The 24,593-nt window shown below is 43.4% G+C and overlaps 1 protein-coding gene across 1 annotated transcript in view; it reads left to right on the top strand.

Annotated features, from left to right (window-relative positions):
• Trim44 (tripartite motif containing 44) overlaps positions 1 to 23,077 on the top strand; it is a 142,213-nt gene extending 119,136 nt beyond the window's left edge. Inside the window, exon 5 of the mRNA XM_045157291.1 lies at positions 20,922 to 23,077. Within this exon, the coding sequence (XP_045013226.1) occupies positions 20,922 to 20,949 (28 nt within the window). The 3' untranslated portion in view covers positions 20,950 to 23,077. The remainder of the gene's footprint in view (positions 1 to 20,921) is intronic.
• The last annotated feature ends 1,516 nt before the right edge of the window (positions 23,078 to 24,593 follow it).

The following is a 24,593-nucleotide window of genomic DNA, read 5'->3' as shown; positions in this document are numbered from 1 at the left end:
CCTGGCATGGGCCATAGACTGGACAAGGGAGCCTGGCTTTGGCAAACAGAAAATGCCAGGCAGTGCTTCCTTGGAAGCACATGTTTCTTTTCTCCAGACTCCCAGCATTGTCATATTACTCCTGTCACTCCTTCAAGCTGAGTCTTTGGCCTGTGCTGATGATATAATCACATTTAAGCAGCCTGAAGCCTATCTGTCCCCACGCAGGCTTTATATTGAGTTACCACTGGGTGTTTATTTTTCTTTTTCCCTGAAACATCTGTTTGTGCCACCTTGGGGAGTGTTGCACAGAATACAGCCTGAATATTTTAAACATAGCCCTTGTTCACACTGTGGAGGCTTGGCAGTGTGATAGACGCCATATGGAGCCTGACACCCTTACCTCCTGCTCTTCCGGTCCACATTCCCCACTTCTTAGGAGACATGTCAAGCCTGACTCAAGAAAAGAAGCATAAGGACCTGCTGATGAGTCGCTTTTTCCTCCGTGGACTCTCACAGACGGTGTCTCTGGTCAGTCTCTTCAGGAGATTACTCAGTCCATTCCTCCATCTGCCCTGGAAAATACCATCCATCTGCCAACAGAATGATAAAGTCATTTCTTCCTCTTTATGTGGAATTCACCACTTCCTTTTTTATAACATACAGACTACACATTTGCTGACAGTGAGGTCATTTGTCCATAGTAGGAGCTCAGTCATTGTGAAATTAAACAGAAAGATTGACTTCAGAATAGGAGTGATATAAAAACATTTGAATGTGGTTGAGCGCTCATTATTATGGAGTGTGCTAAACATTTTATATCTGTTATTTTAGTTAATGCTTAATCCTGATGTTTTCCCTTTCCTGAAGTGCTCCTACCCATGTATTCAGCATCTTTTCCATTTCCTGGGTAGATTTAAAGCAAGAAGAAATATTCCAAAGAGACTCGAGCACCCTGCTTTGTCTTCATATGTACTTTCTGCTTTCTGAAATTAGTTCATTTCTTATCCTCTCATTACAGATTATGCACTGTTATAATGTAAATATCTATTACAGTGCCTAATATAGTATGGATGTTCAATAAATGTTTGTTCACTGAAATAGTAAATTAATTAACAACTCCTATTTCACAGATAAGGAAACTAAAGTGTAGTGGAGTTAAATAGCTTTGCCAAAGTCACACAGCTCAGAGTTGAAGGACTTATTTGGAAATACAGGTCTTACTCTTAGGTAGGCAGTCCTATATCTGTACTACCTCCCGTAAGAGTTATCCAAATAGACAAGAGCGGGCTGGAGAGATGGCTTAGCGGTTAAGCGCTTGCCTGTGAAGCCTAAGGACCCCAGTTCAAAGCTTGGTTCCCCAGGTCCCATGTTAGCCAGATGCACAAGGGGGCGCATGCGTCTGGAGTTCGTTTGCAGAGGCTGGAAGCCCTGGCACGCCCATTCTCTCTCTTTCCCTCTATCTGTCTTTCTCTCTATGTCTGTCGCTCTCAAATAAATAAATAAATAATGAACAACAACAACAAAAAAAAAAACAAATAGACAAGAGCTTATACTCCTAAGAGAAGACCAGCTTTCCTGTTGGATGTCATTTCTGTCTGGGAAGTCTGCCTTTCCACCCTTCATTCAGTACCTAATAAGTGATATAGCATATTTTACCAAGGAAATGTGCCCTAAGTGCCAGGCATGTTGCTACACATTGGTGAATAAGAACCACATTCATACTCTCTCTCTCTTTCTCTCTCAAATAAATAAAGAAAAATAATATAAAATGGGCTGGAGAGATTGCTTAGTGGTTAAGGAACTTGCCTACAGAGCCAAAGGACACAGGACCCATGTAAGCCAGATGTACAAGGGAGCACACACATCTGGAGTTCATTTGCAGTGGCTGGAGGCCCTGGCGCACCCATTCTCTCTCTTTCTTCCTCTCCTCACCTCCCCCCCCCCACCGCCTATTTCTCTCTATATATCAAATAAAGAAAAATAATAAAAACCACCTTTATCCACAGGGAGCTTTATTTGTGCAGACTGACTGACACAATTATAGCTAAACTAAGGCATGCTGAACCCTTGTGCCCTTGAGACTGCAGAGGCACAGCATAGACTAATTCCATCACCAGTTTCCTAAAAGCAGACAGAGGCCATCATCTGAACCTGATTCAGATCCTGTCCTCTAGTAGGTGGAGAAGAAATCAGCTGAAGGCTTGAAAATGGTACTTCGGTTACTTTTTCAAATATTTTTATTTATTTATTTATTTATTTATTTATTTATTTATTTATTTATTTATTTGAGAGAGAGAATGGGCATGCCAGGGCCTTCAACTACTGCACACGAACTCTAAATGCATGTGCCACCTTGTGTAACTAGCTTTACTTGGGCACTGGGGTATTGAACCTAGGTCTTTTGGCTTTGCTGGCAAAGACCTTAACTGCTAAGCCATCTCTGAATCCCCAAATGGTGCTTTGGAGCTGAATTTTAAAAAGTGAGACCTTAGTGCCTGCCATTCAGGCAGACAGAACTGAAAGTGAGCCACAAGGATTCTGTACTAAGTCTAGGAAAGGTGCCTTGGTGGTGGGCCTTTTGCATGATTCTGTTGCTGAAGTCCACAAGAACAAAGGTGAAAAATCTGAGAATGGCCACCTTCTAGCAAAAGCAAAGTTAGAACAGGAAAGGAAAAAAAAATACAGCTTTTTTTTAAAAAAAAAAAAAAAAATTAGAGGCTATTGGTATTCCCCATAGCATGGAGAAGGTTTTCTAGTAATTTCTACCCACACTATGTCTTTTTTTCTATTTGGACATTTTTTATTGACATCTTTCATACGTACAGACAATAAACCATGATAATTCCCTCCCCTTCCCCACTTTCCCTTAACAAGTCTACTCTCCATTATAACCCCTTCCTCTCTCTGTTAGCTTCTCTTTTATTTTTATGTCATCATCTTTTCCTCCTATTATGAGGGTCTTCTGAAGGTGGTACTAGGCACTGTGAGGGCGTGGATATCAAGGCCCGTTTCTTTCTGGACAATTGCATTATAAGCAGTCTTAACCCTTCCTTTGGCTCATACATTTTTCCCATCACCTCTTCCTCAATGGACCCTGAGCCTTGGAGGGTGTGATAGAGATGTTTCAATGCTGAACACCCCTCCGGCTTCTCAGCACTGTTTCCTTTTGGGTTATCCCAGTGGTCACCGCCATCTGAAAAGAGAAGCTTCTCTAACCAAAAGTGAGGGCAGCATTAATATATGGGTATGAACATTAGGTAAAGTATTTACAGAGCAGTTAAGTGAGCATAATACATGCATCTAGCCATACATGAGCAGGTGTTTCACTCCCAATGCTCATGACCTCCCCCACCATGGACTTTTGACTAGGTTTTCAATACCAGGCATGTATTCCCTCCCATAGAGCGGGCCTCCAGTGCAATTAGAGAGTAGTTGGTTTCCCCCATAACAGACATGCCATTATTACACCTGTTCGGTCTTTGGCCTTGTTGGCCAAACTTGAAGCTTGCAACATCTACTGTTTTCACTGCTGATGTCTCTCATAGGGCTGCATGCAGTGCAGCTTTTCCCAGCTTTCTGTCAGCTGGTCTACATGGAGGAGGTTTTCCACTCAGCCCCAGCTTGATTTCTCAGTGACCTTGCAGCCCAGGTGTATAGAGTCTTCAGCAGTAGGGTCTTATCATCTATATCTGGTGAGAAACCAAGAGCCTTGGCAATGACCTGTAATATTTTAGGGGCAACAGAGACCTCTCTGGCCAACAACTCATTGGAAGGTATTCCATCCCTGGCACTGAAATTTTTCTCAAACTAGAATTTTGACTGGCAAGGACTTAGAAGATCTTTAGCACTGAGGTATTAAACTGGAAGCTAGCTGGATAAATATAGATAGGTTAGTTTCCCAAGCTTTATGACTCATTATTGAGTCTCTTACCCAAGGTTAAAAACAAGGACAGGCCTTGATTGTTGCAGTCAGGTTTGCATTGCTGGCAGAAATCACCCAACCAAGAGCAGCTTGTGGGAATAAAAGAGGTTTCTCTTGGCTTACAGACTCGAGGGGAAGCTCCATGATGGCAGGGAAAACAATAGCATGAGCCATCACCCCTGGCCAACATTAGGTGGACAATAGGAACAGGAGAGTGTGCTGGACACTGGCTACATATAATACCCATAAACCTACCCCCAACAATACACTCCCTCCAGGAGGCATTAATTCCCAAATCTCCATCAGCTTGGAACTTAGCATTAAGAACACCTAAGTTTATGGGGGACACCTGAATCAAACCACCACACCTTGATTGTAGCCAATTATGCCTACCTCTGTGTAGCAGTTACCTTTTAGTTGCAGGGACAAAACACCCCATCTGAAGCAGTTTACAGTTTCAAGGGGAGGTTTCATCTTGGCAAAGAAACAGCCAGCCAGGCATCACATCTCCACAGCAGCAGTGAGGAAGTGGAGAGAATGAGCTTTCCAGCATTGGCATGTGGAATGAATGGGTCCCTCTTCTCCTTTTGCTAGGTAAGTGGCTGGATTAGGATTCTGGCAAGATTTGAGAGTGATTTCAGGTCCTCAAGCAGGAGGGCTTGATGCTTGAGCAACAAGCTATCTGATAACCATAGATTTCCTGTAGAATTTAAAATACCCCCTATATCATGTGGTATGTGAATGGTAAGGGAGTACCCTAGAGTAAAGTGGTGGGCTTCAGGAACAAGGCATCCCACTGCAGTCATGGCCCACAGACGACCAGGCCCATCTCTTGCTACTTGGTCTCATTCTTTGCTTAATTACTAGATTGGTTGAGGGGAAGACCCTAGAAATTGAGTAATCACTCCCAGAGCTGTCCCCTTCTTTTTTTCTAATTTTGTTTTTAGTTTTATTTATTGATTTGAGAGATAGAGGGAGAGAGAATGGGTACACCAGGGCCTCTAGCTACAAACAAACTGCAAAAGCATGTGCCATCTTGTGCATCTGGCTTACAGTGGGTCCTGGGAAATCAAACCTGGGTCCTTTGGCTTTGCAGGCAAGCACCTTAACTACTAGACCATCTCTCTAGTCCTCCTCCCTCCCCACATATACACTTCTTCTCTGTAACATAAAGGTGGAATTCAGCCTGAGAGGACAGGCCCAGGGCTGGGGCACAAGTTAAGGTACTCTTCATCTTCTAGGAGGCTTGTTGGTTCTCTGGGGTTTACTTAGTGTGAGACAACCCTTGTGTCTGTGCCTCTTTAAGGACCTGGTAGAGGGCCTGACCAGTTCAACATATCCCAGTGGCCAGATCCTGCACTATCCTGTGACCTCCAAGAAGGCAACTGCTTTGGAGTCCTAGGAAGCAGGAGGGAAAGAATAGGCTGAATTCTTCGTGTCTTAGAGCTCTAGTCCCTTTAGTTAAAACCAGACCTAGGTAGGTGACCTTAGTCTGGCATATCTGAGCCTTCTCATGTGATACTTTATATCCTGTTAGCCAAGAAATTGAGAAGAGAATCAGTCGCTCTAGAAATAGTCTCTTCAAAGGAGATCTACACATTGAAGGAAAGTAGTTTCCAGAAAGATCTAGGCCAAACAAATTGGGACTATATCAGAACCCTTGTGGGAAGACAGTCCAGGTGACCTGTCCTGACTCTTGAGTGGAGTCCTCAAATGCAAAGAGCAACTGACTGTCAAGATGCAATGGGAAGCAAAAGAAAGCATCCTTGAGGTCTGTCACTGAATAGTAGGTGATGCCAGAGGGGATCTGTAGTAAAAGAATGCAAGGATTTAGGACAGTTGGGTAGAGGGGCACAATTGCATCATTAATAAGTCTGAGGTCTTGAACTAGCCTCCATTGTGCAGAACCCTTCCAGACCCCCAAAATAGGGGTGTCATTGGAGCTAATACATTCAATCAAGAGACCCTGAGTTAGCCTTTTTGTTATTAGAATGAGGTCACCTCAAACTCTGGCCTTAAGGGATATTGTTTTTAATGTGGGAACTAGGTGGGATCTCAGAGGTATTTGGTGGGGAAACTGTAGGGCTTTACCTACAGTCTTACCATCAGTTCAGACTTGAGGGTATACATTGACTGCAAAGGCAAACATCAGAACTCTCCAGGGGGGTAGCAAAAGTTAGGCCTTAAGACAAGAGTACATTTCTGCCTAGCAGAGGAAGCAGAGACTACCAAAAAGGAATGTTAGGTAGCTGGGAGTTGTGGCTCACACCTTTTAACACCAGCACTTGGGAGGGAGGCTGAGGTAGGAGGATCACTGTGAGTTCAAGGCCAGCCTGAGACTATGTAGTAAATTCCAGGTCAGTCTGGACTAGAGTGAGACCCAAAAGAAGAAAGTGTCACAAGTGGGACTCTCCCCATGGGCAGATAGAAAGTGGGGTGAAATAATGCTCTAGGGGCTTACCCAGTATGTCCTGTACAGATACTTTATGTTTGGACCTAGAGCTGGGGGAGAAGAGCAGGGCTGAAAACCAGGCTCCTGTATTGGTAAGACAGTAAGGACTACCCAGGGTCCCTCAAGTTGGAAATCAGTCACAGGAGCCTGAATGGATGGCCCCAGGACCCTAGACTGTCAGCAAGCATGGAATAAGATGATCCCAGAGCCTTTTAGTTCCTGGTACAACTGGCCTTCCAATGGCTTTCCTTGCAAATGGAACAGGACCCGGGGAGGCTTTTGCCTGTGGGAGGATTTGCACTTGTAATGGCCTTCCTGCCTGCAGAGAAAACAAACCAGTCCCCTGAAGAGCTGCCTGCATAGAGAACCGGATTTCCCCCATACCCAGTCATTCTTCTCTCTTTTTCTACATCCTTTCTCTTCCTCTCTAGATCCTGGTTCTAATAGACTGCAGTAGAGGCTTGAACCAACTTGTCCAAAGACTTGCCTGGTTCAGCTACCAGTGTTTGGAGTGTGCTATGAATGTCGGGAACCAATTGAGTCATGAATTTATCTTTGAGGATGATCTCCTGGGACCCTGGCACTATGGCTGTGTGTTGTGATGCAGTGTATGGGAATGCTGCTTCCCTCTGGTGAACTGTGATCTGAACATGACCCGAGCTTGCCTCCAGCCTCTAAGATGCAGTGTGTAAAGTAGTTTCCTCTCTGTCCTTCCGTCATCGTACTTCCATGCAGGATCAGGTGTTGGGACTGACTGTCCTCCTGTGGGAATGTCTTGCTCTACCATGTGGTTTTGGACCTGAAACTGACAGTAACTGTCTCCCATTTCAATTGCTTTGTTAACAAACCTCTGTTTTTCTAAAGAGGTCACATCTTTCCAGGCCAGATCATATAACCCTGTGAAATATTGGAAGGCTTGGCTATGCTGATCTGGATTGTCATTGTAACTCCCTAGTTCTCTTTGTAATTCTTTAAATTCAGTAAGGGAGACTAATTAGGGTCCACATTCTCTCCCTAGAACTGCCCTAATGCGGAGCATGCCTTGTAGCTGTCTGTTTCTCCTCTTATTTGTCACTGGATAACGAGGGCAAGGTTCAGCCTGAGGAAGGGCATGTGAAGGGACCTCTTGTGAGGGTACAGGCTGGAAGAAGTTGGGGGCAGATAGTGGTTCAGACTAAGGAGTGCCTTTCTTTTCTTTGGGCTCTGAATGATCTAAGGAGCCTTCTAGGGTTCCTGATAAGACCAGGGCAAGGCTCTGGCTATTTTGCAATCTTTGACTCAATCAGAAAGTTTCTGTAAGAAAAGGTGAAGATAGGGTACTTCAATCCCTCACCCCCATTTACAGAAGAGGTCTAGCTGCAGTAGGGTGTTACGGTTGATGATGCCACCTTCAGGCCATTGTTCTCTATTCCCCAAGGTATATTTAGGCCATGTTTCCTTGCAAGAGAAAATTGGCCTTTTCTGTTGTAAACACTGGGGATCCAGCTTTTCTTGGTGCTTTAGCAGACAGGCACGCGAGGATTCCTTCTGGAACCTTGGAGGAGACTGTTCTCATCTGTAGAGTGAAAAGAAATACACGCCTAAGCTGCCTTCGGCTCTTGTACCAGAAGTCATCTCTTTTTGTTCTATACCCACTCCTGCAACCAGGGGACGGACCTCAAGGTCTGATTGCTGGGGCCCCAATACATCAGACCTTGCCGTGTATTTCCTCGTCTCCCCATTCGCTCTCTTATACCTTTGTTACTTCTGATCATTTCAGTTGCAGAAATCCTAAAATCTAGTTGGACCCAGAGCTGGTTGGCTGTTCCTGGGGTTGAACATTCTCTTCATGTATATGAGGCAAGAACTGTATCCATGTGTGGTTCTTCTGTTTAGTTAGTCCTAGGGGACTCAAGATCACGCCCCCAGTCAGGGTGGTTCCCTGGCAGTAAAGAGTGCTGAGGTGGCATAGCATTTTAGAGCAAAGGGAGATTACATATAAGGCACTTTAAGATTTTACTTGGAAGTATAGGGTCTATGGATTTAATACTTACTGATGGAGTCTAGGATTTAGATCCTTGTCAGTGGGACTCTATAGGGTCTTCAGATGTAGATCTTTACTGATGTGTGTGTTTATGGGGCCTACAGATTTAGACTCTTACTAGTGAGACCTTAAATTTAGGTCTATGGATTTAAGTCCTTATTGATGGGGCCCTAAAGAGCCAATGGACTTACAGTATGACTCTAAGTATTTGCCTATCTGTGTAGGCCCTATGGTTGATCTCTTTTGGAGCTGTGCTCCTCAGCCACACATTCACACATTTAGCCTGTAAGCACACTTGAGCCTGAAGCAGTACTGACAAAAAGACACAAACCCTGAAGTAAATAAGATCCAAGAATCCCCCATTTAAATCTGTTGGGGTGCCTCGATTAAAAAGCGGTACTGTAATGCACTACATGTAATACAGAAACTAAAAGGTGTCTGCAGGTAAAACATCGTACTTCCTGTAAAACCAGAAGCAATTCAGAAAATATCAGAAAGACACAGTCATTGGCAAGTCTTGTCCATTGAGCGATGTCTGTCTCCAGCCCCTAGATGGATAGCTTTCAGGACTTAGGTGGTAGAATTTAAGACCAAGCAGATGAGCTTGTCTCAGCCTTCCACCCAACAAAGATCTGCCAAGCAAGTCACAGCCATATGGCCCCTGCCTGTGGGTTCTTGCTGTGGCATCTCTCTGCCACCACCCTGTTGCTGCCAGTTTGCTGCCTAGCATGGGTCACAGCTGAAGGATCTGTATGACACATGGAGCTCCCCCACTGTGCACAGGGCTTCACAAGCCCTAGTCTGTGTACACTGAACTGCATGAATCTTGAACCACTGGCTGAATACCTCCTCTCTAGATCTCTGAGGAACTTTGATCAATTCTGTCAAGGATAGTGAAGTCTGACACTCATGGGAACAGGGAAGGAGAGAATCTTAACAAAAAGAGGAACAGTGAGGGAGATGCTGGAATCTCAGTGGTCATGCTCCCCCAGGTTCCTTCCCAGTTTATCTTGGTTTATACCAACTCAGGCTGAGTTGGTGGTCACAAATTTCGGACTAAGCTGCCAAAGATGATGCCATATAGGGGTGCTGGGTTTGTTTTCTCTGCCAATTAAAAGCAGGGAAATGCTTAAGAGAGAACAGTCTCCTTGGAGGAGAGATTCCAGAGGTGGAAATCTACTGCCCCAGGAAGAGCTGGACTTTTACTGAATGAGGGAATCCTATAAGTCCAGAGGTCATGATTGGTCAGCTTAAATGAAAATGAAGGTGCTGGTTGGTCCATGGTGTATCCAGATCTGCACAGGTCCCAGAAAATGCACCAAACCAACCCACTGGCAGGAAAATTCTCTTAGGCCAGGAAAAAGGAGGAGGAAGTTGAGTCACTCTCTTCAGTATCTTTGGTTACAATAGAGCCATCTACTCCTGGCCTCTTTTTCCTATTTGTCTTCCTAGCCAATGAAATGGTCTATAACAGTTTACACACACACACACACACACACACACACACAGAGAGACACACACAGGCTCTTTTCAACAACTTTTTCAGGTAGCTACTGAATTACCCATTTTCAAGTAAAAATAACTAGTAATGTTAGAGCTGTCACTCAAAACTCCTAATTCTAACTCATAGATGGAAATCGCTAGCTCATGGCCATGGGACAAGTAGCACTAGTTCTTTAAGGGCTTCCAACCTAACCGTTTCTATACAGCTTCCAGACCTGGTCTCACAACCATCATGGGACAAGCTGCTGAGACACACACGAGCACCCCCACACCACACACTCCCGCCATTCAAAACGAGAGTAGAGAATAGTGTTGAGTGCATTTACTTATTGGTCCTTTCTCCCTTGTCCTCTGTAAGTTGCAAAATGTAGCAGCTTGAAGCCACAGGAAATTTGAAGTCCGGCATTTTATTAAATCTTACATCTAAGATTTTGGTAGAAAGAAACATCGTGATAGAGATTTGTTTCCGGTATTCATATGCCAAGAGAAGATGAGGGAACTGGGTCAGTTGATTTCGTGAAGGTGTGGGAAGCAGGCAAGGTAAATCTTTGGACTATTTTCTGCTTCTCACTTTCTACTCCCTGGAGCTTCCTGGGCTGTAATAGACACTATGGAAAGGTTTCTTTCCATTCTCACCACAGGGGTGATATTCAGCAGTGTTGGGGAGGAAGAGAGGTTGGGAACAGCCAACATATTGCAAATGAGAAAATGAACTGCCCTATAGCATTTCCCTCTTGCAGTACATGGCAGTGGTTTCAGAAAGGAGCAGACACATAATCACAAGCACACATGAGCACACACACACACACCCTTTCCATGCAGCCGGCTTCCCACAGACAGTTCAAAACTGTTCCACTATTGGCAAGGATGTGGGGGAAATGGGCATTCTTATTCCTGTGTAGTGATTTAAATCAGCACAAGGTGATTTTTGGAGCACATTTAACAGTGTGCTGAATGTCTTTAAAAGTAAATGCACAGGGCTGGAGAGATGCTAGTGGTTAAGGTGCTTGCCTACAAAACCTAATGACCCAGGTTTGACTCCCCAGAACCCATGTAAGCCAGGTGCACAAAGTGACGCATGCACACAGGTGGCACATGCGTCTGGAGTTCATTTGCAGTGGCCAAGACCCTGGCGTACCAATTCTTTCTCTCCCTCTCAAGCAAAAAAAAAAAAAAAAAAAAAGCATAAACTGGATGTGGAATATACAATCCCAGCACTTGAGAGGCTGATTTGAGATCAACTGTGTTATCAAGGCTAGGCTGGTCTACATAGTGAGTTCCAGGTTAGTCTGGGCTAGAATGAGCCTTCAAAAAAATTAAAATGCATGTCCTTTGCTTGTTGGAAAAATACCTGATTTTAAGACTAGGATAGTACCAGAGAGGTGGATTAGTAGTTAAGGCGCTTGCGTGTGAAGCCTAAGAATGCACATTTGGATCTCCAGGTCCCACATAGCCAGGTACACAGTGACACAAGTGCGCAATGTTGCACACGCGCACAGGCTGGGCACACGCTTCTGGAGTTCGTTCACAGTAGTTGAAAGGCCCTGGTACACCCATTCTCTCCCTCTCTCTCTGTCCCTCTCACTGTCTCTGTCTGTCTGTCTCTCTCTCAAAAGTAAAATAATAAATAAAAAGACCAGGACAAAAATGTGTAAAAAGCCTGGAGGTTCTTACAGTGCAATAAAGTAAGGAAGAACCCCAAAACAAACCAAAAGTCAAAGTTCACATAATAAGGATTTGTCAAGGGAACCCAGAAACCTATTAAAAGAGCTCCCAAATGCCAAAGCTGAAACTTTTGACTGAGAAAATAAATAGCTTTAGATTATAACTCCAAGAATAAAATACATACCTATGAGCTCATCCTGATAGAAATGGATAAGAAATGCTCAAAAACTTTTCAAATAATGTACATAGATACTCTGTCTACACAGAGATAGAGCCTAGCTCCTTACTTATGTGTAATGTCCTTCCAAAAAATATGCCATGGAAAGCAGGAGCCTTGCCATGGAAAAAAATCTGACAAGCAACCCCTCAACCAGTGGTCCTGGACAAATTCAGCAGTGTTATTACATTAAACTTGAGCCTTGGATATTATATTTAACTCTAGTTTTTCTTCCAAAATCCCAGAATTGTGAGAAAAAAATCAGAAAAATTTCAATTGAGGGATATCCTACAATATACCCTCAAGACTGGAGCCATCATCATAAACAAGGCGGTCTGAGCAGCAGTCACAGTCACCAGACGCTGGGTTCACTTGATGTCTGATGTGGAGTCCTGGAACATGGAAAGCTAGCTATTCCCTTTCTAATTTCTTTTCTAAATCTGAAGTTGTTCTAAAAATTCAGTATAAGATATAGACATGCCTTTTGACCTAAAAGATGTCTTTTTTCAGCAAGAATAATGAAGGATGGTATGTATCACAGGGATGTGGTTAATAGTGAAAAGGTGGAAATAATTTAAATGGCCAGTATTAAGTATGCTAAATATATATAATTTAATCATTAATTGTCATATAGAATTTTTTTTTTTTTTTGGTTTTTCAAAGTAGGGTCTTGCTCTAGCCCAGGCTCACCTAGAATTAGTCTCAGGCTAGCATTGAACTCACAGTGATCCTTCTACCTTACCCTCCTGAGTGCTGGAATTAAAGATGTGTGCCATTATGCCCAGCAGAGAGAGAGGGAGAGAAAATGGACACACCAGGGCCCTACTGCCACTGCAAATGAATTCTAGATACATGCACCACTGTGCATCTGTCTGGCTTTATGTGGGTACTGAAGAATCAAACTTGGATTGTTAGGCTTTAAAGGCAGATGCCTTAACCACTGAACAATCTCTCCAGCCCAGAAATATGTTTCTTGGTAAAGATATTCATGATTTAATAGTTGAGTGGAAAAGCGGGTTGTAAAGGAGTCTGGGAAGTATAAGCCAATTTTGTAAAATCTTTAGACAGTATGAGCCAAATTTATAAAAGATAGATACATGCTTTTCTAAATGTATAGAAAAGATAGGGGCAGATGTGTTTCAGCATGTTAAAGGTGATTATTGATGGTATATAATTCTGTGGGGCATTTTATTTTTTTATAGAAGCAATACCCAGGGGCTGAGCAGATGGCTTAATGGGTCAAGTGCTCATGCAAGCATTAAGGCCTGGGTGTGGGTGTCTAGAACTCATGTAAAAGCTAGGCTTGGTGGTACACACCTGTAACCACAGCACTGGAGAGACAGAGACAGGGGAATCCCTGGGACTTTCTGGATAGCATGTCTTGCTTAATTTGTAAGTTCTAGATTCAATGTGAGACCCTGTCTCAAAAAATACAATGGAAAGCAAAAGAAAGACACTGACATAGACTTCTGGCCTCCACAATGCACAAACACACACATACATGGAAGCAGTTTTAAAAGAAGCAACACTTGTTTGGTATAGAAAGTAAAACAGAAAATGTCAAGTATTTTTGTTGTTGTTGTTCATATTTTATTTATTTATTTGAGAGCGACAGACACAGGGAGAAAGACAGATAGAGGGAGAGAGAGAGAATGGGTGCGCCAGGGCTTCCAGCCTCTGCAAACGAACTCCAGACACGTGCGCCCCCTTGTGCATCTGGCTAACGTGGGACCTGGGGAACCGAGCCTTGAACCGAGGTCCTTAGGCTTCACAGGCAAGCGCTTAACCGCTAAGCCATCTCTCCAGCCCTCAAGTATTTTTTAAATGCTGGAATGACTCCATTCTAAACTCGGCAGCAGAAGATGATGCTGTCCTGAAGTAGGAGGTTCTCAATGGGCATTGGTAGGCTGAGGAGCCCCCCAGTACTTGTGCTCGGTCGCCTCCAGTAGCAGGGCACTGACTGCGCAGGCTTGCCATCTTCCATTAAAGCAGGCCTTGAGCCTGAAGCAGTACTGATGAACAGACTCAAACCCTGAAGTAAATAGGATACAAGCATCCCCCATTTAAATCTGCTGGGCTGCCTGGATTAAAAAGCGGTACTGTAATTCACCACACGTGATATAGAAACCAAAAGGTATCTGCAGGTAAAACATCTTACTTCCTGTAAAACCAGAAGGAATTCAGAAAATATCATATCAGACATATAATTGTATATATGTGCCACCTATGAAATTGGCAAACTGGCTATAAAGTTCATGGAGACGAAACTTAGTGCTCAGTCAGAGGCAATTCTGGAGACCAGGCCTCACTCAGAAGCCTCTAAGCAGATCCGTAGAGGTAGCGCCAGCTATGAGGCTGAGAAGAAAAAAAGATCTCAGATTGGTATTTCCTCTTCCTGTAGGAATCATATGGTTATGGGACATTTTTTTCCATCCCCCAAAAAGCCATTGTATGTATCTTCCATTCCACTACAAAAAAAATGTAAATATTACTGTTACATTTTTCAGGTGAATAAAGTGTGTCTCAATCTTAAGAAGCCACTCTTGCTACAGGGCTAGAGAACAAGAGGTTAGAAGACCACTACAGCTTCCTTTCTGTGGCATTTGGAGTCTGATTGTTTAACCTAAATCTACTTACAAGCTGTGAACCTTGAGCAAATCAGGCAGCCTCCTGAGCCTCAATTTCCTCTAATGTAGATTGACAATTATACCATAAGCTCAAATAGTATCTCATTCTTATCTGTACAATGGACATTCTAATGCTTGGAGCTATTGCTAGGGTTCAGAGAGATTATGGATACAAATTATGCTTAGTACAGTTTGTGAAATATTAAATATGCCTTGTATTAAAAAAATGGCAAGTATTAAAGGAGAGAAGACCTGCAGGATAATGTGAGTAGTATAGAAAAAGAAGTATCTTTTTCCTTGTTTTCTGCTGCTTGAAAATGAAGATCAGTGAAGCTGCAGCCAAGTCATATCTTTTTAAAATATTTTTATTTATTTGAGAGAGAGAGGAAGAGGCGGATAGAGAGAATGGGCATGGCAGGGCCTCCAGGCACTGAAAACGAACTCCAGACGCATGCGCCTCCTTGTGCATCTGGCTTATGTGGGTTCTGGGGAATCAAACTGGGGTCCTTAGGCTTAGCAGGCAAATGCCTTAACCACTAAGCCATTTCCCCAGCCCAAGTCATATCTTTTAATAAACTTGCTCATACCAGAACTTATTCTTCAAAACAACCAGAAAGGTAGTAGAACTTGACCAGCTTTCAGGGTGGATAGAGAGATAGAGAAGAGCACAAGAAACAGAGAGGCCCTGTAAATGACAATGAGTTAATTAGCTTAGCAGTGTTTAATTTAGGAAGGTGCTTATCCTTCTGGTTGGGAATTTTCCTAAATTTCACTGTCCCTGTTTCTCAAGTGAGGAAATTGGATCTTAGAGTCTCATAGCAGAAACAGGACTCGTATGTTAGTCTTCCCATGTTGTTCTCATCTGTAAGTACAAACCACGAGTGTTTGATATTATATATACACCTCATGAGTTCTACAGGCTGAGAATAATAGATTCTGATGCCTTGGATCACAGTAACTGCTCACTTGCAGCCCAGACTGTAGGAACAAGGTCCTACTCATCATGGAGGATGGCCCCTGGATCAGTGTGCCGTCCATCTACCCCTGAGAAGTGGTGTATTTATTGGAACTAGGCAGTTTTTCCCCCAATACTGAAAGCTTAAGACTTCCCAATTAGTTCCTTGTACAATGCTTAGGCTTAATATTTGAAGAATATTAAGTCTATCATTTTGAATCCTGGCTGAATATAGCTTTCCTCCCTTGTCAATACCTCTTAACTTCTCTATTCTCCTGAGTTGAATAATCCTTTTATAGCAATGATTAATTGATAAATAGCCAAGAACTCAGCACACACAAGTGGTGCCAAATCAAATTAAGTTGTATTATATGTATAGGAAAAAAAAAAACCATTAAACTTGTGAATTCAGAGTGCTCACCAGCTCGCTTATTAGCTTCGTCTACAGCTCTGGGGACAAAAGCTCAAAAGCTGAGGCTGCCTATCTTTATGGACTAAAGAATTGTCAGGCGTTGTCCCATCATAATCACTCTATCAGCAGGTATTTGAGGAGCTGAGTAAGACTGAGACTTGTAGTATGCTTCTGATAGTTTTTCAAGTTCACAGCTACCACAGCAAAACATAATGAATTCCTCGTCAGACTGCACCCAACTCAGAATGGTACACACAGCATTCTCTTAGCTAGGATTCCATCCTATTCTGCAACTCCAATCCTGTCCTGTCCAGGGAAGCATTAATTTCATTAATTTTATACCACCATCACAGTCATTCAGAAACTACCAGAGTTTAAAGGCCTAAATGCAGAGAGAAGTGTGGACTGTGAAAGCTTGGCTTATGAGGTTTCAGAGGCGAAAAAGAATTTTGTCAGAACTGGGCTAGAGGTAGTTGATGTGATATTCTGGTTGTGTTCTTAGAACTTGAGAAAAGTTGAATTTAAAACTTTTGGACTGGTGGCTTTGGCAAAGAGAAAGTTCAGAGCAGAATATAAAGGTTGTAAAAGTAGGCACAGAAAGAAATGGAAGTCTTGAGTCCTAGAGCCTGCACAGCATTTCAGCTGCCATTGTGAGAAAGGTTACCACCATAACAGATGGGTCAGCTGTTCTGCATTGGGGCAGTAGGAGGGATGCTGTCTTTGGAAAGGCGTAGTCCTGAAAGAAGAATACCAAAGGAGTATCCTGTTTTATTTTGTGCCCCCCACCACCACTACCACTCTACACTAATAAACTTCGGAAGCCTCATCCACCTGTACTGGCTTTGGAAGTATAACAGATAAGGAGAGGCTTGCCGTATTTGCAATGCAGTGTTGTTTTGGTGGGGGGAGATAGCTCTGGCCAATGTGGAGCAGTGTCACAGTCCCCACATAGAAGCCATGAGGTACCATGGCATAGAATCTTGAGGATGAGCCATGGGTTACATGGAGACCTCAGGACTTTGGAGCTGTCAAGACTGTTGTACAGGTAAGGAGAGCTGCTCACTCTGGCTCAGGTGAATCTTCCTGGAAAGTAGCAGCTAATGCTAGAGGAGTGGAATTTGGACCTCAGCAATTTTATCATGAGTCCCAGATAATGAATATGGAGCTACAGGATTTGATGGTTGCCCTGTTGATTTGCTGTCTTGCAGTGGTCCAGCATTTCCTTGCTATGCTTTCTTTTTATAGTAATGGTTACTCTGTGCTGTTATTTGTTGGAAGTATTTGACTTATATTTAGATTTTACAGACTCACAGTATCTTGAGGTTTAACTTTTCAACAGTGCTATGACTTGTAAAGACATTTAGAATTTGGAAATTCTAACTTTTAGAAATGGGAACTTTTAGAATTTGACTGACTACATTTTTGCATCATGAGATGGACATGAGTTGATGAGGGCTAGGGATAGAATGTGGTAGCTTAAGTGTACAGTATCCCCCATAGCCTCCTGTGTTTGTGATTAATCTTCATGCTAAATCCCCAGTTAGTGGCAGTTTGGGAGGTAGAACCTTACTGGAGGAGATATATTACTGGAGGCAGACCCTGGGGTTTTAGCCCAGCTCCAAGCCCAGTACTTAGAGTACTTCCACCAGAGATGAGAACCAGTTCTCTGCTCCTACCATGCTTTCCTTGCCATGATGCAACTTCTCCTCAAAACTTTTAAGCCTGAAATAAACCCTTTCCTCCCATTAGCTTCTTCTGGTGTGGTGTTTTGTCTCAGCAGTGATAAGCTAACTGCAGCACTGGGTGTGGTAGTGTGCACTTGTAATCCCAGCACTGGGGAAGTATTGGCAGGTGGATTCCTGGGACTCACTGGCCAGCAAGTCTAGCTCAAATAGTAAGTTCCAGACCAATGAAAGGTAGACAATCCACAGTAAACAACATCCAAGGCTGTCTTCTCTCTTCTCGTCACAGGAATGTGCAACGTGTATGCATATCAGTATACACATTCATGTGCACACATGTACCCAGCCCCCAAATTACATGTAAGAAAGGCCTTTATGCTAACACAATTTATAGCATTTCCATTAGGAAGTTGGGAATCAGAGAGGGTTGGGTATTCTCCCACACTCTGAACCTAATCAGTCCAATGACTTCAAGATTATATGATGGTACCCCTCCTGCAGTACCTCTATAGAATGAAATGTCTGTCTAACATTGTAGTCCATTAGAAATAAGTACACTAAAGAGACACTGCAAAGTGTCTCAGTGGCATCTGAATCCCAGTGCAGCAATGGGTCTCTGTGGCTGGTAGGTGCTTCAGCAGAGGAAAATAAAGACCTGAGGAGAAGGTGGTGCTGCTTCACTGGGAGAAAGTAAAGATTGTTCCAGATAAAATCTTTTTATTTATGTATTTATTTGAGAGCAACAGAGAGAGAAAGAGGCAGATAGATAGATGGAGAATGGGCATGCCAGGGCCTCTAGCCACTGCAAAGGACCTCCAGACGCGTGCGCCCCTTGTGCATCTGGCTAACGTGGGTCCTGGGGAATCAAGCCTCGAACCAGGGTCTTTGGCTAACCACTAAGCCATCTCTCCAGCCCCCAGATAAAATCTTAACACAGACTAGCTCATATGTCTAATGAAAATGGAAGTTCCCCAGCACTCAAGAGGCAGAGGTAGGAGGATCGCCATGAGTTCGAGGCCACCCTGAGACTACATAGTGAATTCCAGCTCAGCCTGGGCCAGAGTGAGACCCTCCCTTGAAAAACCAAGAAAAGAAAATGGAAGTTCCAGGAAAGGAAATGAGGCCTCACACTGGTGAGATTACAGTAGCCTTAGAGAAACAAACACAAGGTAAGGCAAGCTCTCTTGAAGAGTCCGTTAAGATCCTATTTTGTCAGTATTACAAGAAATTCATTATTAATTATGAGACTAAGATGCTTTCTTTGAAGAGTCTAGCCTGCCCATTCTAACTGCTAAGTTGTGAAGTCTACTGCATGGGTGCCTGCTATGTCCATCTTGCTCACAGTTGTGCTTAGCAGATACTGAACACATAGTAGATAGTCAAAAATGTAACAGTTGAATGAATCGTTAAATGATATGCCAGAGTCACAAGGTCTCCTGCTTTAAACTGAGATGAGCTATGGGTAATGAGAATAGGCTTTGTCAGTTCAGACTTCTGACATTTTCCCTAAGCTGCTCTTCAAGTCTTGTAGTCAAGGACCTGGGCACTGGAAGAGAATTTATTTATAATTTGATATTCTCAATTTGGGGATAGGATTTTGTACCTCCTTGAAACGCTAATGAAAACTGTGGCCTTTCTCAGACAAAGGGACACATAGACAAAACTCTGAATATAATTTCAGGAGGTTCATGAACCTTTTATGCATCTCAAGTTATGAATGCTAAAGAGTGAGCTGCAGCTTGAGTCACCATGCAGCCTGCTCATATTACACGCAGAAGTGACACGGAAACAAAAAGAGCTTGCTCTCGGTAGAATACCAGGGGGGAAATGGTGCAAGTTTCCATTCTGCCTTGACTCAGCCTAGAAGCTTTTATGAAAGAGTCTTTGTTCCTTTTGGGATAGATGCCACCAAATTCTGCTCTACTAACAGTCCACTGGACAGCCTTCCTACATCCCTTGTCCTATGACTGGACAACAGCAGAAGAAAGTAGAAATGGGGCAGAGTTTTAGACAATGAAGATTATTGAGTTGTTTCCTCTGACTTCTAGAGTAAAATTACCTTAATATGTATATGCTTATATCTTAAATGTTTCCATCCTTAACAGAAGTACTATAAGTTTGTTACTGGGACATTTGTCCTAAGTCTTTCCAAAATGGATGCAAAAGAGGACCAACTTTATATAGAGATCAGTAATCCCTTGTAAGATGAGAAATTTCTAGATCATAGATGATCGCTGATGCACTGTAAAGCCATTCTTTCTATACCAGATAACTATGTTAGGTCTTTTCCAGCCAAAACTAAACCCTAAGCCTTCAGGTATTTATATCTCAGGGTGTCACTTTCTTCATCCAGGCCATGAACACAGTAACGCTGTCTGTTTCCTGGGCTGGAGTGAGGAATGGTAGAAAGAAAGCACCAGGCTCGGTGCCCCTGCTCACAGTGAATGGCAGATCCGGTGGCCCTTCTTACTACTTGAGAAACAGTGGCCTCTAGAAGTGATGAGAAGAACATAGATAGGGTTGCTACTTCTACCCCCAGTGTGTGCTCCTCACTGCCACTTCTCTTTGCCTGGTTCCACCGTGGCCAGGCCTGTTTCCTTGTGTGGATGTTGATCCTTCCAGCACCATTCCAAAGATGGCTTATCTGTGAGCAGTTGTGGTACTAGCTGGAACACATTTCTTTTTGTTTGTTTGTTTTTGTTTTGGGGGGTAATTTTGGACACTGAAACATTAGCATCTGAAATATTCAGCAATAATGATCAACTATTTCTGTTAGCTCTTTCTCTCCTTCCCTTTCTTTCTGTTGCTGGTATTTTTATTTGTTAAAAACTATTTTTTGAGCATTTCTGTATGCTCTCATTGTACTACTGCTAGGTACGCAACCATTATAGAGTAGTGTTATTGCTGTTGTATGCTCTGCTAGAGGGGTGGAGAGAGAGTAAATAGCAAACAAAGTATAGAATTTTATAAGGGACATGAAGGAAATACAGAATAACCAGAGACACTGCTGAGGTTGAGCACCATCTCCCCAGAGTTGGCATTTAAACCCAGAGACCAACCCTGTGGCATGAGGTGAGACCTTAGCTCTTACTGTAGGTGTAAAGTGCCATTGATTGTGTCTCCTTGTTTCTCCATCCTAATAATAGATGGCTTAGGGCTTAGAGGAAGTCATATGCTTGATTTTCACCAGCAATTTGATCTTCCCCTGGTCCTTTTAAGTACTTACTTATATACATACAGTATATTACACATTGTGCATTTTATATGTGTTATTATTTATCCTCTTGTAACCCAAGGTCAATAAATCAGAACTCAGAGAAACTAAGGCACTTGCTTGTGGCCATACTGCTCAATTATGATACTTAGGACCAGCCTGAGAAGTCCAAGTGCATCTGAAAAGAAGTCTGGTGCCATCAGCCTGTGCACTGGGTTGCCTTCTTCCCATGTGTGTTAACTCACCTGGTTCTCCTTTTCTTTGCAGTGGAGCCAGTGAAGAAGAAGACACCTGAAGGCATACCTGTTCCCGTGGAAAATCACCCCTTTCCCGTGTGTGTGACGGCGTGTATGTTCGGCTTCGATGTCTGTGAAAGCTGCCCAGTAACAAACGTCCTTCCATTGGATGTGTCCCCAGAACCACAGCAGGCACACATCTCTCCAAGGCACAGCCAGTTTATGCTTATGACTGTGTGCTTCTTGTTCTCCTGTTGTGGTCGGTCAAGGAAAGAGCCCCTGTGATCCATCTAGAGGGTTCTTCAGGTAACCCCTCAATGGCTGCTTTGAACTTACTCAGGAAAGCCAACCCCTTTAATATTGTGGAAGTCAGCAGTATCCCTTCATTAAGGAAGAACGTGGACCAATCTTAAAAGGAAGTCAGAGTTTTTTGTCTACCTGCAAACATAAAACCTACTTTGTTCACACTGAATCATAAAACATATGAGGGCAGACAGGGATGCATTGACTCATGTGGACAGTCACTTGTAGTCCAGTTCCACCTTTGTGAAAATGAATTTGAAGGGTTGACTTGAAAATGGGTTTGGAAAAAAAGTTTAAAACTAATATATATATTTTTAGTATGTGGGGTTATTCAGGACTTCAGATTCATAATTCATTGCTATGGAAATGAAAAATATGATTGAAGAGGTAGGAAGCAAATGACCATAAGGGAGAAAAAGAGAGAGAAAAGCACAGAAATCTGATTAAAAGTTGAAATCAGTATTTCTGAATTCAGATTGCCTGAGTAAAATCATCACTAAAGCATCAACTAAAAGCTGAGTTACTTGGGTGAGTTCTATGGGGTTTATGGGCTCATCACAGCATGAAAGCCTAGACACGTTTTGCCAAAAGTGGGAATTTTCCAGTTTCACCCCCAGTTCAGCCTGGTGTGGCTTAAGTACACTGCAGGGGGTGTTCTTGTCATTCTGCGGCTTGCTGAATTCAGGTCTGTCTTCCAGCAAACCTTCTCTTTGGCACCTCCCTCTCCTCAGCAAACCTTCCGATCGCCACCTGCAGTCCAGCTCCCCTCATAAGCCTCGTGAGCAGAAGCAGACCAGGGCTGGGCTTCCTTGCCTTCTCCCAAACCACAGTCCATGCAACCAAACTTGCCACCTCCATGAAGCAGTGATGTACTTGAGGAATATAAAACTGCAAGGTTGCAAGTACACATCTTCTTGAAATGTTGTCTTTCTTAACAAACGGTTTACTTCTTTATGAAACGGTTATAGAATAAAATGGTCATAAACTTTTGGATAAAGTAGGAGACTTGGAAGGTAACTCTTCTTTGCAGTGGGCAGCATGTTCCTCCTCTTCTGCCTTTACGGTATTTTCGGCTTCACTTTCAAGGAATTCTGTTGAACCATATCCAGGAAGCCTTGGGGTTGCTGCTAACCAAGGATCTAGACTTCCAGCTTCTGAGGCAGAACAAGGAGTCTGCTTTGGGGACAGTCCCTCTCTCCCTGCCTGCCTGCCTGTGACCTGTATACCTATCACAAAGCTCTGGGGTCAGCTGATGTGCACGTGCAAGGTAGTTCTGAGGCAGAAACAACATGTGCTTTCTGTAGGAGTCCTATTTATATCATTGTTCAACCCTGTGCATGCTCTGAAGTGATTTATTCCTTTGAGGCCAGGACACTCTGAGGCAAATATGCATTTAGGTTAGGATGTCCCTAGCTCACCACAGTGCAAGGATGTTGGGGCAGAGCAGAGTGAGCTGATGAAGAGTGTTTTCTTCTGAAGCTGAAGCTGGTGACCAGGTGATGGCCGAGACAGTTCTGGTGCTTTTCCTGTCTGTCTGCAAAGACTGGAGAACTTATCAGACCACTGACCACAACCGCCAACCATATCCTACAAAACTATCCTCAAAAGAGGACCAACAACCACACTGAAAGAATTTAGAATGCAAGAAGAAGATTGAGAAGACTATACTTTGGAAGGTCCATGTTGTCTTTCCCTGGTAATCCTTGTTTGATCACCAGATGATAACCTTGTATCAGCAATGGACAGATCAGTGGCTCTCCATACCCGATCATGTTATTACTGTAAATCAGTGTTTGGAAAATACAAGTATTTATGCATTTGAATATATACAGAAATATGAAAGTATGTGCCAACCTGTCTCAATAAATTATTCTATGTCTGTAATCCTCGAGGAAAGCACTTTTGCTTTTACTTAACAAGGGTTTCAGATTTGCTTGATGGGCTCCTGCTGTCTTCAGCACCTAATAAAACTTTAACCAGGGAAGAATTAAACACACACAGCAGCGCCTGCCCAGGTTCCTAAGTTCCTGCTGGCAGCATTTGTCAGTGTGGGAACTGAGGGGGCACCAGCTTCCCCCAGGGCTGGAGCCTGCTGCTTGGCCTCGAGCCCCAGCATGGTGAGGCTTCCCTCCTACCAGGTCGGTACTAGTGAAGAGTGCTCAGAGCTGTGTCCTGAGTGGCTGTGTCTGCAGGGTTTGCTGGATCCCCAGGGAGAAGTCATCAGGAGGCTTAAGTAATGAATGTCTCCAGAATGAATCAGGTATGCACGGCAACTCCTGGCTGCCTTCCAGATGCTGGTTTTCTGGATGCCAAGAGGGCTTCATCTTTTGATTTGATATCATTAAATCCTAGGCAGTTCCAAGAAGTGCTTGACATCTCTGCCAGCCAGAGGAAGGAAGTAACCTGGGGACTGACAGTGAGACAAGCCCTCTCTAGATGTGCAGCGGAACAGACATGTCTTCAATTGCACAACTAGGTAACACTGGATCCAGTTTTTATTTTATTTTAATTTAATTTAATTTTATTTTATTTTTATTTTGTTTGTTTTTCAACGTAGGGTCTCGCTGTAGCCCAGGCTGACCTGGAATTCACTATGTAGTCTCAGGGTAGCCTTGAACTCATAGTGATCTTCCTACCTCAGCTTCCTGAGTGCTGGGATTAAAGGCATGTGCCACCAGACCCATCTTACTTTATTTTATTTTTATTTATTTATTTATTTATTTGAGAGAGACAGACACAGAGAGAAAGACAGGTTGAGGGAGAGAGAGAGAATGGGCGCGCCAGGGCTTCCAGCCTCTGCAAACGAACTCCAGAAGCGTGCGCCCCCTTGTGCATCTGGCTAACGTGGGACCTGGGGAACCGAGCCTCGAACCGGGGTCCTTAGGCTTCACAGGCAAGCGCTTAACTGCTAAGCCATCTCTCCAGCCCTTATTTTATTTTTATAACATTAAAGTTTTGTTTTATTTTTCATTTACTTTTTTTTTTTTTTTTTTTTTTTTAGTTTTTCGAGGTAGGGTCTCACTCTAGCCCAGGCTGACCTGGAGTTCACTCTGTATTCTCAGGATGGCCTCAAACTCACAGCGATCCTCCTACCTCTGCCTCCTGAGTGCTGGGATTAAAGGTGTGCACCACCACGCCCAGCTAAACATTTAAGTTTTTACTCATTTTACTTTTTAAGAGAGAGAAAGGGGCAGATAGAGAGAATGGGCATGCCAGGGCCTCTATCCCACTGCAAACGAACTTCCAGATGCCTGTGCCACCTTGTGTATCTGGCTTACCTGGGTACTGGGCAATCAAACTTGGGTCCTTAAGCTTCACAGGCAAAGCCCTTAACTGCTAAGCCATCTCTCCAGCCTTGGATACAGTTTTGAACCCAGCTCTTCCTATTCTGCAGATTCTC

The sequence above is a fragment of the Jaculus jaculus genome, chromosome 8 (genome assembly GCF_020740685.1).
Source record: "Jaculus jaculus isolate mJacJac1 chromosome 8, mJacJac1.mat.Y.cur, whole genome shotgun sequence".
NCBI classification, from domain to species: domain Eukaryota; kingdom Metazoa; phylum Chordata; class Mammalia; order Rodentia; family Dipodidae; genus Jaculus; species Jaculus jaculus.
The sequence above is the reverse complement of the archived record's forward strand: the minus strand, read 5'-3'. Positions and strand labels throughout refer to the sequence as shown.